This window comes from Nematolebias whitei, chromosome 19 (genome assembly GCF_014905685.2).
Source record: "Nematolebias whitei isolate Nwh7 chromosome 19, NemWhi1, whole genome shotgun sequence".
Classification (NCBI taxonomy): domain Eukaryota; kingdom Metazoa; phylum Chordata; class Actinopteri; order Cyprinodontiformes; family Rivulidae; genus Nematolebias; species Nematolebias whitei.
This window is the reverse complement of record NC_056516.1, coordinates 22,703,150-22,715,939: the sequence shown is the minus strand read 5'-3', so window position 1 is coordinate 22,715,939 and position 12,790 is coordinate 22,703,150. Positions and strand designations below refer to the sequence as shown.

Here is a 12,790-nt window from a genome sequence, read left to right as displayed (position 1 = left end):
GATTTGGCAATCGTTTTACCGTCTATACTGGTCTCAAAACTGGAGACTCAGGATTGTGAGACTTCAACACAGACCCCCAAGCTACCACAGCCCCATGCTGCGTTATGATTACTGTCGTACAGTTCCTTTGAAACGTTCAGGCGCAAACAGTGGTGAGAACAGTAGCTGTGGCATTTTCTGGTGCATCCATCCTCCAATCAATCAGTCCATCAATCCATCCAACCATCTGTTGAATTTGTGGTTGGGTCACAGAAGCAGCAGGTCCAGGGGAAAACCCAAGATATCCCTCTCCCCAGCAACACTCTCCAGGTCCTCTAGGGGGACATATATTAAACCTGGACACCATACAGGAAGGTGTAGCAAAAAGAGGAACAGTCTAATAAAATGTTCCCAGTACAAAAAAAAAAATGACCTTAGTAGTATTTCCCCTATTATTTGCCTTGGCAGGCTGCTCATTTCTCCAGGGGGGGTTGGGGGGTTGACGGATACACGTATGTGTTGCGTACTGTTTGTACCAACATTTTTCGAGCGGCGGGGCTGGCTAAGTGTGAGAGAAACTGACCTTTTTAGCAAGCATGTCTATATTGCATGCCGATAGCTTAGCGCTAGGTCAATGCAGTTGTTGACAGGGGGTTTTTCGGTTCGGTAGGCAGGGCACTCGGTTCTGTTGACAAGGCAAGGCACCCTGCTTGTATAATGGTAGGGGAAACACTACTTAGATATTTCTTTAGGGTTCCGATTCCTATTAATTCATGCAGTTCTTACCTTGAGGCTGTATGTTCAAATTTTTATTGTCCTAATACGTTTAGCTGTAGGTATTTCATACGTCATATAAGTTACATACCATGTTTCGATGTCCAACAACAAGAAAAGGCAGGAACATTTAGTCAATTATAAACATGTCAAGGATCCCATTCTCCCAGAACAGGGATGATATAAACTCTCCAAAGAGATCTGAGTTGTCCTCCTGACCTGAAAACCTTCAGAGGGAGGCACCCATTCTAGTCAGATGCCCAAACCACCTCAGTAGACTCACTTTGTTGCAGAGAAACCGTGGCTCTACTCAGAATTCCCCCGTCCTATCATCTTCTCCCCTCCAGTGGAAGCTCATTCAGGATCTCAGACTCCTAAATTGTAATCTACTGGACACCTCACAACTAAGGGTACAGGGTAAACAGATTGTGTTTCTATCCTGTTTTTCTCGTTTAGGTCAAAGTGCTTAAACACTACAAGTTGCCTTCACGCACCACGGAGCAGATCACTGGTGGGTGAAGCCAGGATCGAAACAACTTTCCAACTGGCAGCCACCTGAGCCCATGCACCCCAAAAGGTGAGAGCTATAAACCAGCTTTGCCTTTAGCTCCTTCTTCACTAAGACAAGCCGGTGCAGAGGCCCGATCCATGAGTCCATCCTACCATCACTCATCTGCCTGAGGCAAAGACTCATCCCCAACCCAGAGGAAGTATTTCCACCTTATACCAACCTCCAGCAGGACTATTTTAATATATCTGCCAGAATAACCGCGTGGAACATCTAATCAAACATCAACCATATGGTAACTTCATTGCACTTCTCCTTTCTCAAGTGATGTGAGCAAAATGCAAGATGGAATTTATCTTATACACAAACCAACCATGGCAAACTCCAACCAGTGTGGAGAAGAGGCAGCTGTGTGGTTCCATGTGGGTTCCTGTATACGAGGACTGGACCTACCCTTTAATCCTACATGAAGATCCAGAACACGTCCAGAAAGACGCTAAACTTCCAGACACGCCCTGGCCCAAAACCACCGGGAGAGCACGCGCTGTGAGGAGAAGGAGGAGAAGGAGGAGAAGGAGGAGGAGGAGGAGGAGGAGGTTCGGGTCAGAGAGGAGGAAAGTTTCTGAGGAATGCTGAGCTCAGACTTCACGAGCAGCAGGCAGGCTGTCAGCAGCATAACCCGCTGAGGGGACGAGGATGTAGCACACCTGCGGAGAGCGGCGGGTCGCGCGACGTAACGGAGAGGAAACCAGGTCCGGATTTAACGCACGTGCAGCTCGTCACGAGGGATGAGTTGGTTCCTGCTGTGGATTCTGACAGCAGCTGGGATTCAACAGGTGGGCTGAAAGATACATGACGAATGGTTATTCTTTTTGCAAACGTATTCTATTACAGTTGTTAAATTATTGTATAATTATACCCATACTTTTTAAGGCTACATGGCCTGGCGCTTTAGAAAACTTTTTTATATTTATTTTTGTTGCTTCTTCCTCATATCCATTCACTTAATAACTCTAATAACTCTGGAGCGACCTTTCTTTTAAATATTGTCTTCATCACGGGACAGTTGAAACTGAGTGCAGGTTCCACCTGATCTGTTTGTCTGACTTTACTGCCACCTGGTGGTTATTAGGAGAAACGCACCTGTGCCTCAGTTTTGAAGGATGCATTGATTCAATGCTTTGAATCATGCTTCACACTTTCCAATGAATTCAGTTGATTGTGACAAAAAAAGATTAAGATTACTCTTTTGACCAAATGGGAAGAAAAAAAAATGTCATTAATGGTCTTTGTTACAAATATCCAAATTTACATCTGTAAATCTTATATATTTATGCTTTATTAATTTTTTTGTAAATATTCTTTTTAAATCGTGATTCTTTGGTTGGTTTTGTTCTTATCTGCTCTACCTTTTCATGTCGGGGATTGTTCATTTCTCATTTACGATTATGCTAAACTTAATCACCAAATTGAAAATGATTAAAATTGAGGACGGATGACCTAATTAAACCATTCCAAAGGTTTTAATTTTAACTTGTGAGTCACCCACCTCCCTATGATCTGCTCTCTTTGTTTCACGCTGAGCTCACTCGCTCCTCTGTAAATGAGCCGAATGGCTTCAAGCTAAATTAACTCTTCTGAGGCTCGGCCTAGTGGCACTGCTGTGATTAAAACTAATTCATCAGCGTTGGCTTTCAACATGATTCAGAGCGGTCATTAATAGTTCCACTGCAGGGCTGAGAACGAGCTTTGAAAATTGACTGAAGCCTTGCCGCGCTCAGAGATGACTGAATATGTTTTCTCACAATTAGTTCTGGATCGCGCATGTTTGTCTTTTATTGATGAAAAGCTCAGTATCTGAGTGAGTTGTTGCTCTGACCTGAGGGTCAAGCTGTGATTTATGACTTTACAAGGAACACTGGACCCAAAAATCAAACGTGCCACTTCACGTCTGAACTTTGTCACGCTCTACAGCTCCTTTTTTAAAAAAAATTATATTCTCCATTCATGATGTTGGAACTGCAAAACTGACCTTTATTCCATTTATAACAAATGTTCAATTAAAGTTTTATCTAAAAGCATTGGCATCTAAATTGTAAACAAATAAGGAACTCTCTTGTCTCATTCACCAAATGGTATAACCAAAAGACCAGTTTATGGTGTTTTTGTTCTCAAAGCAACATCTTTGACTGTTAGTTGCTCAGTTCGTTGTTTCCAAATGCATTTTAAGTAAAAAAAAGACAAAAATCCAAAACAAACCACTGAGACCTGGGCTGTTAATGCATCTCAAGTGACCCGTTCCAGAGCAAACATCTGGTTTTAGGGGCTGCAAACCTCTGTGGAGTCTGGTTCTGCCAACGCTCTGCAGCCCGGGAGAAAAGAAACTGGAATTAAGATTCATCAGCAGGGTTTTGCAACTGTTCAGCCTGTTTTATTCCTGTTGCATACATGCAAAACTACACCCAGACATTAATTTAATAGGATTATCGCCGCTGGGTGGTTAATTCCCTTTTATAGCCTTTTTTTAATTTGTTGCACAGCGTGACCCAATATTAGTGATCGTGTTGGCAGTGACTCAACCACTTAGGGATTTGAAACTTCTCAGATCAATTACAGGCCGTGGCATTATCAGGATTAAAGATAATTGCTTATTACAACAAGTCAAATATCCTTTTATGAGATTGAAGTCAAACAGTAAATCAGAAGCTACTGAAACAAGCTGGTGTCACATTTGGTTTGCAGATAAACTGCACCCATCAGGCCAAATTGTCAAAGTGTTCAGAAATTGCACATTGTGGTTAAACTATAAGTATATTCCTTCTCACTCCAGGCCTCCTCCCTGAATTCCACTGCCATGCCGCCTGCCGCAGCCGTCTCCTCGCCAACCGCAGAGCCGTACAGCCGCACACGCTTCTGCAAGTGGCCCTGCGAGTGTCCGGAGGTGCCCCCCAAGTGCCCGCTGGGCGTCAGCCTCCTCATGGACGGCTGCGACTGCTGCAAGGCTTGTGCCCGGCAGGTGGGCGAGGAGTGCAACGAGGCAGACACGTGCGACTACCACAAGGGACTGTACTGCGACTACAGTTCGGACAAGCCTAGGTACGAAAAAGGAGTGTGTGCATGTAAGTGTCACTGAAACAAACATCAGACTTTTACACACAGGATAATCTTGTTTTTGTTTTGTTTTGTTTGTTTGTTTGTTTGTTTGGGACGTTGCATTTTTGTCCATCTGAACAGAAGAGAATCAAACGTTTAGACATGATTACTACAGCGTGGTGTTATTACTATTGTGATTATGGTACCACTTTATAATAAGGCTCCCCTTATAGATGATAATAAATTGTTTATAGATACGTTATTAATTCCTCTATAATCACTTCATAAGTCATTAATAACTGCTTATTATGCATTAATTAAGGGTGACAGAGAGACAAAACTGACCAGTTTCTTGCCAAATAGTGAGTCCAATCTGTTCACCTATATATTTCATCTAGAGTTGTTACATTAAACATTTCAGACTAAGTTACAAGCACAATAAGCATTTGTAAACCTATTTCTTTAGCGTATAATATCGTACTTTATCTCTGCATTCTAAGTATCTACAACTAATATTATATCCTAAAAAAATAGGCTTACAAATGCTTATTGTGCTTACAAGGTAATATAACAACTGTAGATGAAATATGTAGGTGAGCAGATTTGACTCACTATTTGTCTCTCTGTCACCCTTAATTAATGTATATTAAGCAATGATTTATAAAGTGTTTACAGAGGAATTGATAATGTATCTATAAACTGTTTGTTAGCCATCAATAAGGGGAGCCTTATTGTAAAGTGGTACTGATAATTTTACCCCTGGACCTGCATTCATAGCCATCCTTTGATAAACTGTAGCTCAGGTAGGAACATAATGCAGTCTGCATGAGGCCACACTGCTAAAGCGTTAAATTACAGTCAAGCAGTTTGTTTGGTCATATTCTAGTAAATTTTCATTTATATGAATGATATATTTCAAACCAGAAGCAAAGTTTCCTAAAAACCATCATTGACCTCTAAAAATCTTCAGAGGTCCCTCTTGCACAGCAACAAAAAATCTGTCACATTTTTGTTGCAAGTTTATGGCTGCGTGATAGTATTTGTGTGATCATTTCTGTTGCATCTTCTCTATTTAATTTATTTATTGCATATCATAAAGGATCAGAAAGAGAAATGATGCTACAAGTCATATTTTTATGTGCTCATGATTAGTTTCATACTGGAAACTAAAGTTAGACCTTCAACATTTATTCTCATACACAAAGACAGTTTGTGGTATCCATAATTTAGGTAGGGTTACATTTATGTTCAGACAACTTAGGACAGCAGCTGTAAAGTGATGGATTTTATTTTATTTATTTTTTGGTCTTGTTGGGTTTGTGCTGATGGTTTCCTGAGTAGCACTGCATCTTTGAAGACTGTAAGAACTAACAAGTCATTTCAAACCACTGTACTATAATGTGTTGCAGCATAGCCCAAAAGAAGAAACATTTACCCTCCGACCAGTCTTGTCATAATTCAGCAACTACCAGGCTCAAATTACAGACACTGAAGCGTGAACCCAGTTCTAAATTATTTACATCAACAAAAACAGGTTGTGATCTCGGGGACACTGTTTGTGATGGTGTTGCAGGCTAATGACAGATGCTTCTATTTGGATTACACCACATATCGGACACAAAATCTGACATTTTTGTGGAAAAGACTTGCTGTGGGGGTTGGTCAGTGTCATGGCCTTGTAACCCTGAGGCTGCAGGTTCGAGCCCAGGTTGCGTCAGGAAGGGCATCCGGTAAAACAATTGGCGACTCCTGCAGAACATTACACAGGTCAGAATGTTGCGTCTGATAGCTGTATGTCAGCGAGGTTAGCCGAGGGCTATTCAACTGCTGGCCTGGGGGCTAAATCAGGCCCATGGGTGAACTCATGGACTCATTTTTAAATAAAACTAGATTTTAAAACTATTTTAATGACAATAACTGCTGGATGTCTGACCCCTGAGCGCTTGGCTTTCAGTAACTGTGGCCCCCTGAGCAGTTTAGTTGAATAACCCTGCTCTATATCATAGACATGTGCTTGCATTGTTGCATGAAAGTCCTCCAGAAGTGCATGTCACTGTAAAATGCGTCTCCTCTCCAACAGATATGGTGGGAACGGGCTGCGAGCATGACGGCGTCATCTACCGTAACGGTCAGAGCTTCCAGCCCAGCTGCAAATACCAGTGCGTGTGCGTGAACGGCGCTATCGGCTGCGTGGGGCTGTGCGCAGAGTTCCAGCCTCCCCGGGTGTGGTGCCAAAATCCACGTCAAGTCAAAGTGCGGGGGCAGTGCTGCGAGCAGTGGATCTGTGATGAGCCCAAGAGAAGAACAGCACCGAGACACGCAGTGGAGGGTAGGTCACTTTGAATATACGCTAACTTTGACAACAAATTGAAAAAAATTCTGTGCCAAATTGAAAATGTTAATAAAATGCAGTACTGAAGTTTGAAAATCTCACAAACTCATATTTTATTCACAATAGAGCACTGTTCTCATAATCATTAAATCAGATCACCACCTTCTCTTTTAGCAACAGTTTGTACACAGCTAGGAACTGGAGACCAGTTTCTGGAGTTTATGAAGGAGACCGTTGGCCCAGTCTGATGTAGGGTTCTAGCTGTTCAACAGTCTTTGCTGGATTTGTCATTTCATAATGTGCCAAATGTTTTCAGGTCAGTTAGGAAGCCACGCTGTTGGAAAGGATGCAACTGTCTGTTCCAACCAATATAAACCAATATGAACGTTTCTGAATCGATTGCGCCTTTACAAATGTGTAAGTTGCCCATGCCAGTGCCACTAATGCACACCCATACCGTCAGAGAAGCTAGCTTTTGATCTGTGCACTGATAACAAGCTTGATAGACCCTCACCTCTTTATAATTATGATTTCCAAGAATTGTACATTTCATTTTGTATGACCACACAACAGTTTTGAACTTTAACACTTTTTTTTAATAAACTTTGTCCCAATAAAACATTAGATTGTGTTTATTTAAGGTTTCTTGTTTGCATGATAAAAGTTTGTGCAAACTGTGTTTGCAGACAATGTGTGGAAGTGTTCCTGGGCCCAGGCAGGGGTGTCCAGGACAGAATCAGACCCTGTCTTTTCATGCAGTGCTACTTGAGGGCCTGAAAACCAATCAGCGTTGACATTGACAGCCTTGTTCCTTGCACATTTCTCCCAGCTTATTGAAATCTTTTGAAAATGTATACAAACTGCAGATGATGAAAAGTGAAATCTTTCTTTTTTTTTTTTTTTTTTTTTTGTTGAGGGACATTATTCTGAAGTTACTCTTTTACAGACTGGTGAACCTCTCCCCATCTTTACCTCTTGAGAGATTTAGCTTCTCTAAAATGCTCTTTTTTTATATTCCCAGTCCAGTTGCTAATTAATGTAATAAGCTGCAAAATGCTTCTCCAGATGTTTCTTATTCAAACCACTTGCTTTTACAACCGTTTATTGTCCTTCTTTTTTTAGTTGTGTTGCTTCTTTCAAATTCAAACCCCCATTTTTTTTTTTATTTTAACATTCAGTATGTTTACTATGGCCCATTATGACTAAAATGTGGGTTTATAAGACTTCCAAATTATTGTATTTTGTTATTACTGTGTTTAGATTCTATACAACTTTTTCTGTATCAGGTTTATTTAAAATGTTGGTTTAATTTTGAGCCATTGCCAGTTTATGTGGTATCAAAAGGCTGCTTGAAAAGTGAGGAAATAACTACAACTAGGTAATCCAACAGAATAAGCCTGTAAATTAAAAAAATAATAATAATTCAAGGGTTTTGATACAGGTATAATGTTCCAGTCATAAAATAGGTGCTAATTTATCTTTAGTTTTCTACCAGAAAGGATTGGATTCAAGAAGTCAAACAGAAGCAGCTGTGTTTGGGTTTGCTCTCACAATGATCATGAGGTGTGTGTGTGTGTGAGTGTGTGTGTGTGTGTCTGTCCAAGCCTTTCCTGTGGAAGCCCTCACACTATTTTTGGTTCACTTCCAGTTTCCAGTCGTTTAGAGTGCCAAAGCCACTGAGGCAAGAAAGTAAATGATCTTGGTGTGTTGCATAAAAAGACAAATTAGACCCAGACTGCTGGATGGACACGTTTTAGGTATTTAGATTTAAAACAGATGGCAGCACGAGGGGACGCAACATTATTATTATTTTCTTCTTTTTTGTTTTGTTTTGCAACGAATGCAAATACAAGAAATGTGGGAATATATAATGGAAAACCCAGACGGTTCAGACGGTTCATCCGTCTGTTAAAGTGGCCTGAGCTCAATCAGGTAATCAGGTTTTGTGGAAAGGTTATGAACAATTAATATCTTCCCTGTTGTACATAGCTTGCTGAATGATGTCAGTTTGGAGAGAAAGAGTTCAATTTTGTTGAGTTTCACCAAAGCCCAGAAGAATGTTCTTCTTAAAACACATTTCTATTTATGGATAAATATAAAAAATAAAATAAATTAAAAAAAACACCAAAGTTCATGCTCAATAATTCAAGTAAAAATCCAACAATTTTCAGTCAGGTCATCTGGACTTTTTTTTTATTCGCAGAGACGTTTCATCCTTCATCCAAAGGACTTCTTCAGTCTGATGAGCCACCAACAAACTGAGTCACACAAACAGGATTCCACTATGGGTGTGTGCTGTTTGTGGGACTCAGTTTGTTGGTGGCTCCTCAGATTGAAGAAGTCCTTTGGATGAAGGACGAAACGTCTCAGCATTTTTAAAATAACTGATAACTTTATGTATCTCTGTGGTACATATTTCTTCTTTAGCAGCGTTCAGGTAGAACCTTTAGGGCTCGATGCTGAATATAGAACAGAAAATATGACTCATTTTCAAGGTCACTCTTGTAAATGAGTCCCCATGACTCAATGAGACGACCTCTATAAATAACTGTTAAATGAAATAAATATAGCAGTCATTTTCCCACACGACTTATCTGCTTTTACTTCTCGGTGTCGATCCAGCTGTCCCAGCTCAGTCCAGGAGCTTGCACGACAACTGCGTCCCTCAGACTACTTCCTGGAGTCCCTGCTCTAAGACCTGCGGCCGCGGACTGTCCTTGAGGATCTCGAACGCCAACGATCAGTGCGAGATGGTCAAAGAGTCCCGTCTGTGCAACCTGCGGCCGTGCGACGTTGACATCACCAAACATTTCAAGGTAATAAATCTGCACCTTCGGCTCCAAAAATAACTGCAACCTATCCAGAGTTTCAAGTTTTTTCTGTCTTCAGCCAGGAAAGAAGTGCTTGAACATCTACAGGGAAGATCAGCCTTCAAATTTCACCATCTCCGGCTGCATCAGCAAGAAACCGTACAGGCCCAAATACTGCGGGGTCTGCACCGACGAGCGCTGCTGCATCCCATACAAGTCCAAGACCATCGACGTGGAGTTCCAGTGTCCCAACCAGACGGGCTTCACCTGGAAGATGATGTGGATCCAGGCGTGCTTCTGCAACCTCAGCTGCAAAAACCCAAACGACATCTTTGCAGAGCTGGACGGTTACTATGGTTACCCAGAAGTCGTAGACTGAGCACGTTTTTATTTCAGCTGGAATATTTTGTAAATGGGGGTTTTTGGAACGACTGCGTGCAACTCGAGCTGCTTTTGAAGAATATTTGAAGAGAAAAATATAAAAAGCTTGTAAAATACTTAATTTATTAATGTAGCTTTTGCGCACATGCATTTAATAATCTTGTTAAAATTCACCCCTGTAGATAAAGCTTGTAGATATTTATTCCCCACCTCTTAAGCTCTGTCTGTTAGCAAAATATCTTATGAACAAGTGGACTGACTCTCAAAGAGTAGCAGTAGCAACTTATCTTTTGGAGTTAATCCAAACACGATAATGGCTGCAGCTCGGCCAGTTTTACAGCTTATAAACTAAAATTTGGTATGGTAGTAGCTGAGAGTCATCCCCAACACATAGTTTAACAGATCACGTGAGCGCTTGCAATATTGCACGCAATGGTGTATTATGCGGTTTACATGGTTTAACGAAAACAGCTTAACATTAGACGATAGTTTAAAACGGGGTTGTTCAACTGGCGGTCCAGGGGCCAAATCTGGCCCACAGGTGAACTCAGTTCGGCCCAACGATGGGTTCATTTTTAAATAAAACTAGATTTTAAACCTTAAAACAAACCTATTTAATGGCAATAACTGCTGGATGTCTGACCCCTGAGCTCTTGGCTTTCAGTAACTGTGGCCCCCGGAGCAATTTAGTTGAAAGCCCTGGTTTAAAACTTTGATTCAAACGGCGGCGGGCTTTTATTTTTGCACTTTTTTATGATTTATAAGCAAGTCAAAACACAACCCCATAAGATGACTTTGTCAAAAAATATACAACTAGGACACAAAATGTGTTACAAGTTTTTATTGTCATTTTTTAATAAATACAAACCGTTATGATTTTAATGCTTCTCTACAGCAATAGATGGTTTGTGCATCTTTACAAAGCTGTGTTTATGTGTTTGTAAAGTAAAATGTTGCTGTAGTACAAGTAAAATACAGGTTAGGCTCTATGACTATCCTCGTAATAATGTTTGGACCTTTTTTTTTTTATCCTTTTTACTCAGCCACAAATCCACAAACACGAAGGAGCATCACAGCTCGAGTGAACAATGCCATGGCACTTTTGTTTTTGTTCTTGAATGCATAGAAATCATCTACAAATAGGAGAGAGGAAGAAAAAAATGAAGCAATAAAACGTGATGGAAAAGTTTGTCTGATTTTGTATTTTGATTCGTTACACAGCAAATTCTCAGTCGCATGTTCTAAATAAAAAAATTCTTGTTCCAAACACAGTTTAGGTCGTAGGTCGCATGTAAAGTAAAAATTAAACCAGAATCTTCTGGAGGAAAAAAAAAATAAAATAATCCCAACACCCCAAAGATAACGCAGACCGGCAAGAATTAGCATATTTACAGGACATTCTTGAACTTTTTCCCTTAATTTATAAAGTTACCCATAAAATGAGACGACAGCCCTCCCATAATCATTCAAACGCCTCCACATTCTCCGCCCACATCTACTAATCTGCTGCTACGCACACAAAAATAAGTTTCAGTCTTGAGAAAGATGTGAGTAACTGATCAGTTAATGTTTGAGAAAACTGTGATTGTGGTAAAAGTGGATAAAAACAAAAATGAAGGAATGCTGAAATGGATTTTTTTAAGCCACAGCTTTCTCTGATGTTCCTAAACGCTGCGCTGCCTCTAACTGCACTCATACCCGACAGTCCAGACGTTTTATGTTCGAGTCCCTGAACGACCTCAACCTCCTATTTAATTTATAAACGTTCAAATTTGGGTCTCTCAGCTGCAATAAAACGTCTACAGACGAGAGTCCTTTGTGCGTCTTAACATTTTGCAACTGCATCAGGTGAGTCTGGAAGTACTTGTGCACAGTTAGGAGGCAGCGCAGCGCAAACTGGAGGACCTTGGAGAGGTTTGTGCGTCTGCAGTGGCAGCTTAGCAGGAGACTTCGGTGGACTTGGGCACGGACTGGTCCATGTTGTTGGCCGCTCCGTCCGTGTGGCTGCGGCTGCGGCTGCCCTCGTTGGTGTGCGAGCGCGAGCGGTTCCCCTCGGTGGTGTGGGAGCGCGAGCGGTTGCCGTCGGAGGTGACGCTGGAGCCGGAGGCGGTGCGGGAGCGGGCCAGGCGGGTCATGCTGGCAGAAGGCACTGAGAGAAGAGGATTTGAAAACGATCAGTAGCTTAAAGTGAAGATGATTCCTATATTACTGAATACTTCTATATTTAAATGATAGATTTCTGTGGAGTTTTGGGCTTTTCCTGACATTGAGATGTATATAATTATTATTTGAATGTTTATACAGTGGTGCGTGTTTATCAAAGTTTTAGCACTGGATGACTTTTGACATAAGACTTGAATGATCTGCAGGTCATGTACCTGCACGGTGCTACTATTGGAAATAACTGGCTTCATGTTCTAGTCTGCATGCATCATGCAACATCTGGTTTCCAGAGAGCCACGTTGAATGCAATCAAAGGGCCTGATGTTGGAAGTGCAAAAAATATTCTTGCAGACAAACATTTAGGAAAACATTTCCAGGTTTTTTTTCCCTCCATTTCCTATGTGGATTATTTGTAGCATGCATGTTCAGTCACGATAAAACTTATCTTCATAATACTGTGTTGGAATATCAGACACTCTGTAAACTGGCACTTGTAGTATTTTTGTTAGCTTAAAATAGAAAAATGGAGGTATACTTTTTTGTAAGGGTTTTTGCTCAGTTTGGTTCTGGAACTGCAAACTGCTAGAAAAAGACAAAGTAAATCACTAAAATGCTAAGAAGGCTGTGGGATGTGCGGGTGTGGAGGGTGCTGCAGCACCCCCTAATGCAGGGGTGGGCAACTTTTTTTTCTTCCAGAGGACCAAATCAAGATATTGAAAGCAATCAAAGGGCCTCATAGAGAATTAGAAA

At 41.1% G+C, this 12,790-nt stretch overlaps 2 protein-coding genes across 3 annotated transcripts in view; one reads left to right on the top strand and one right to left on the bottom strand.

The window, feature by feature from the left end:
- Window positions 1-1,999: 1,999 nt before the first annotated feature.
- On the top strand, window positions 2,000-9,963 carry ccn4a (cellular communication network factor 4a). The gene is made up of 5 exons (XM_037693439.1): window positions 2,000-2,097; window positions 4,092-4,380; window positions 6,435-6,683; window positions 9,309-9,502; window positions 9,576-9,963. The coding sequence occupies exons 1-5, from the start codon at window positions 2,050-2,052 to the stop codon at window positions 9,873-9,875; spliced, it is 1,080 nt and encodes a 359-aa protein (XP_037549367.1). The 5' UTR covers window positions 2,000-2,049; the 3' UTR covers window positions 9,876-9,963.
- A 740-nt stretch (window positions 9,964-10,703) lies between these two features.
- ndrg1a (N-myc downstream regulated 1a) overlaps window positions 10,704-12,790 on the bottom strand; it is a 17,844-nt gene continuing 15,757 nt past the window's right edge. For both annotated transcript variants that reach the window (XM_037693119.1, XM_037693120.1), the window contains one exon: window positions 10,704-12,026. In XM_037693119.1, the coding sequence (XP_037549047.1) occupies window positions 11,815-12,026 (212 nt within the window). In that variant the 3' untranslated portion in view covers window positions 10,704-11,814. The remainder of the gene's footprint in view (window positions 12,027-12,790) is intronic.

Bases quoted from the DNA above. Each gene is read 5' to 3' on its own strand.
- ccn4a (XM_037693439.1), top strand. From the start codon at position 2,050: ATGAGTTGGTTCCTGCTGTGGATTCTGACAGCAGCTGGGATTCAACAG. The intron at 2,098-4,091 runs GTGGGCTGAAAG...TTCTCACTCCAG, and splicing joins CAGCAGCTGGGATTCAACAG to GCCTCCTCCCTGAATTCCAC. The intron at 9,503-9,575 runs GTAATAAATCTG...TTCTGTCTTCAG, and splicing joins ACATCACCAAACATTTCAAG to CCAGGAAAGAAGTGCTTGAA.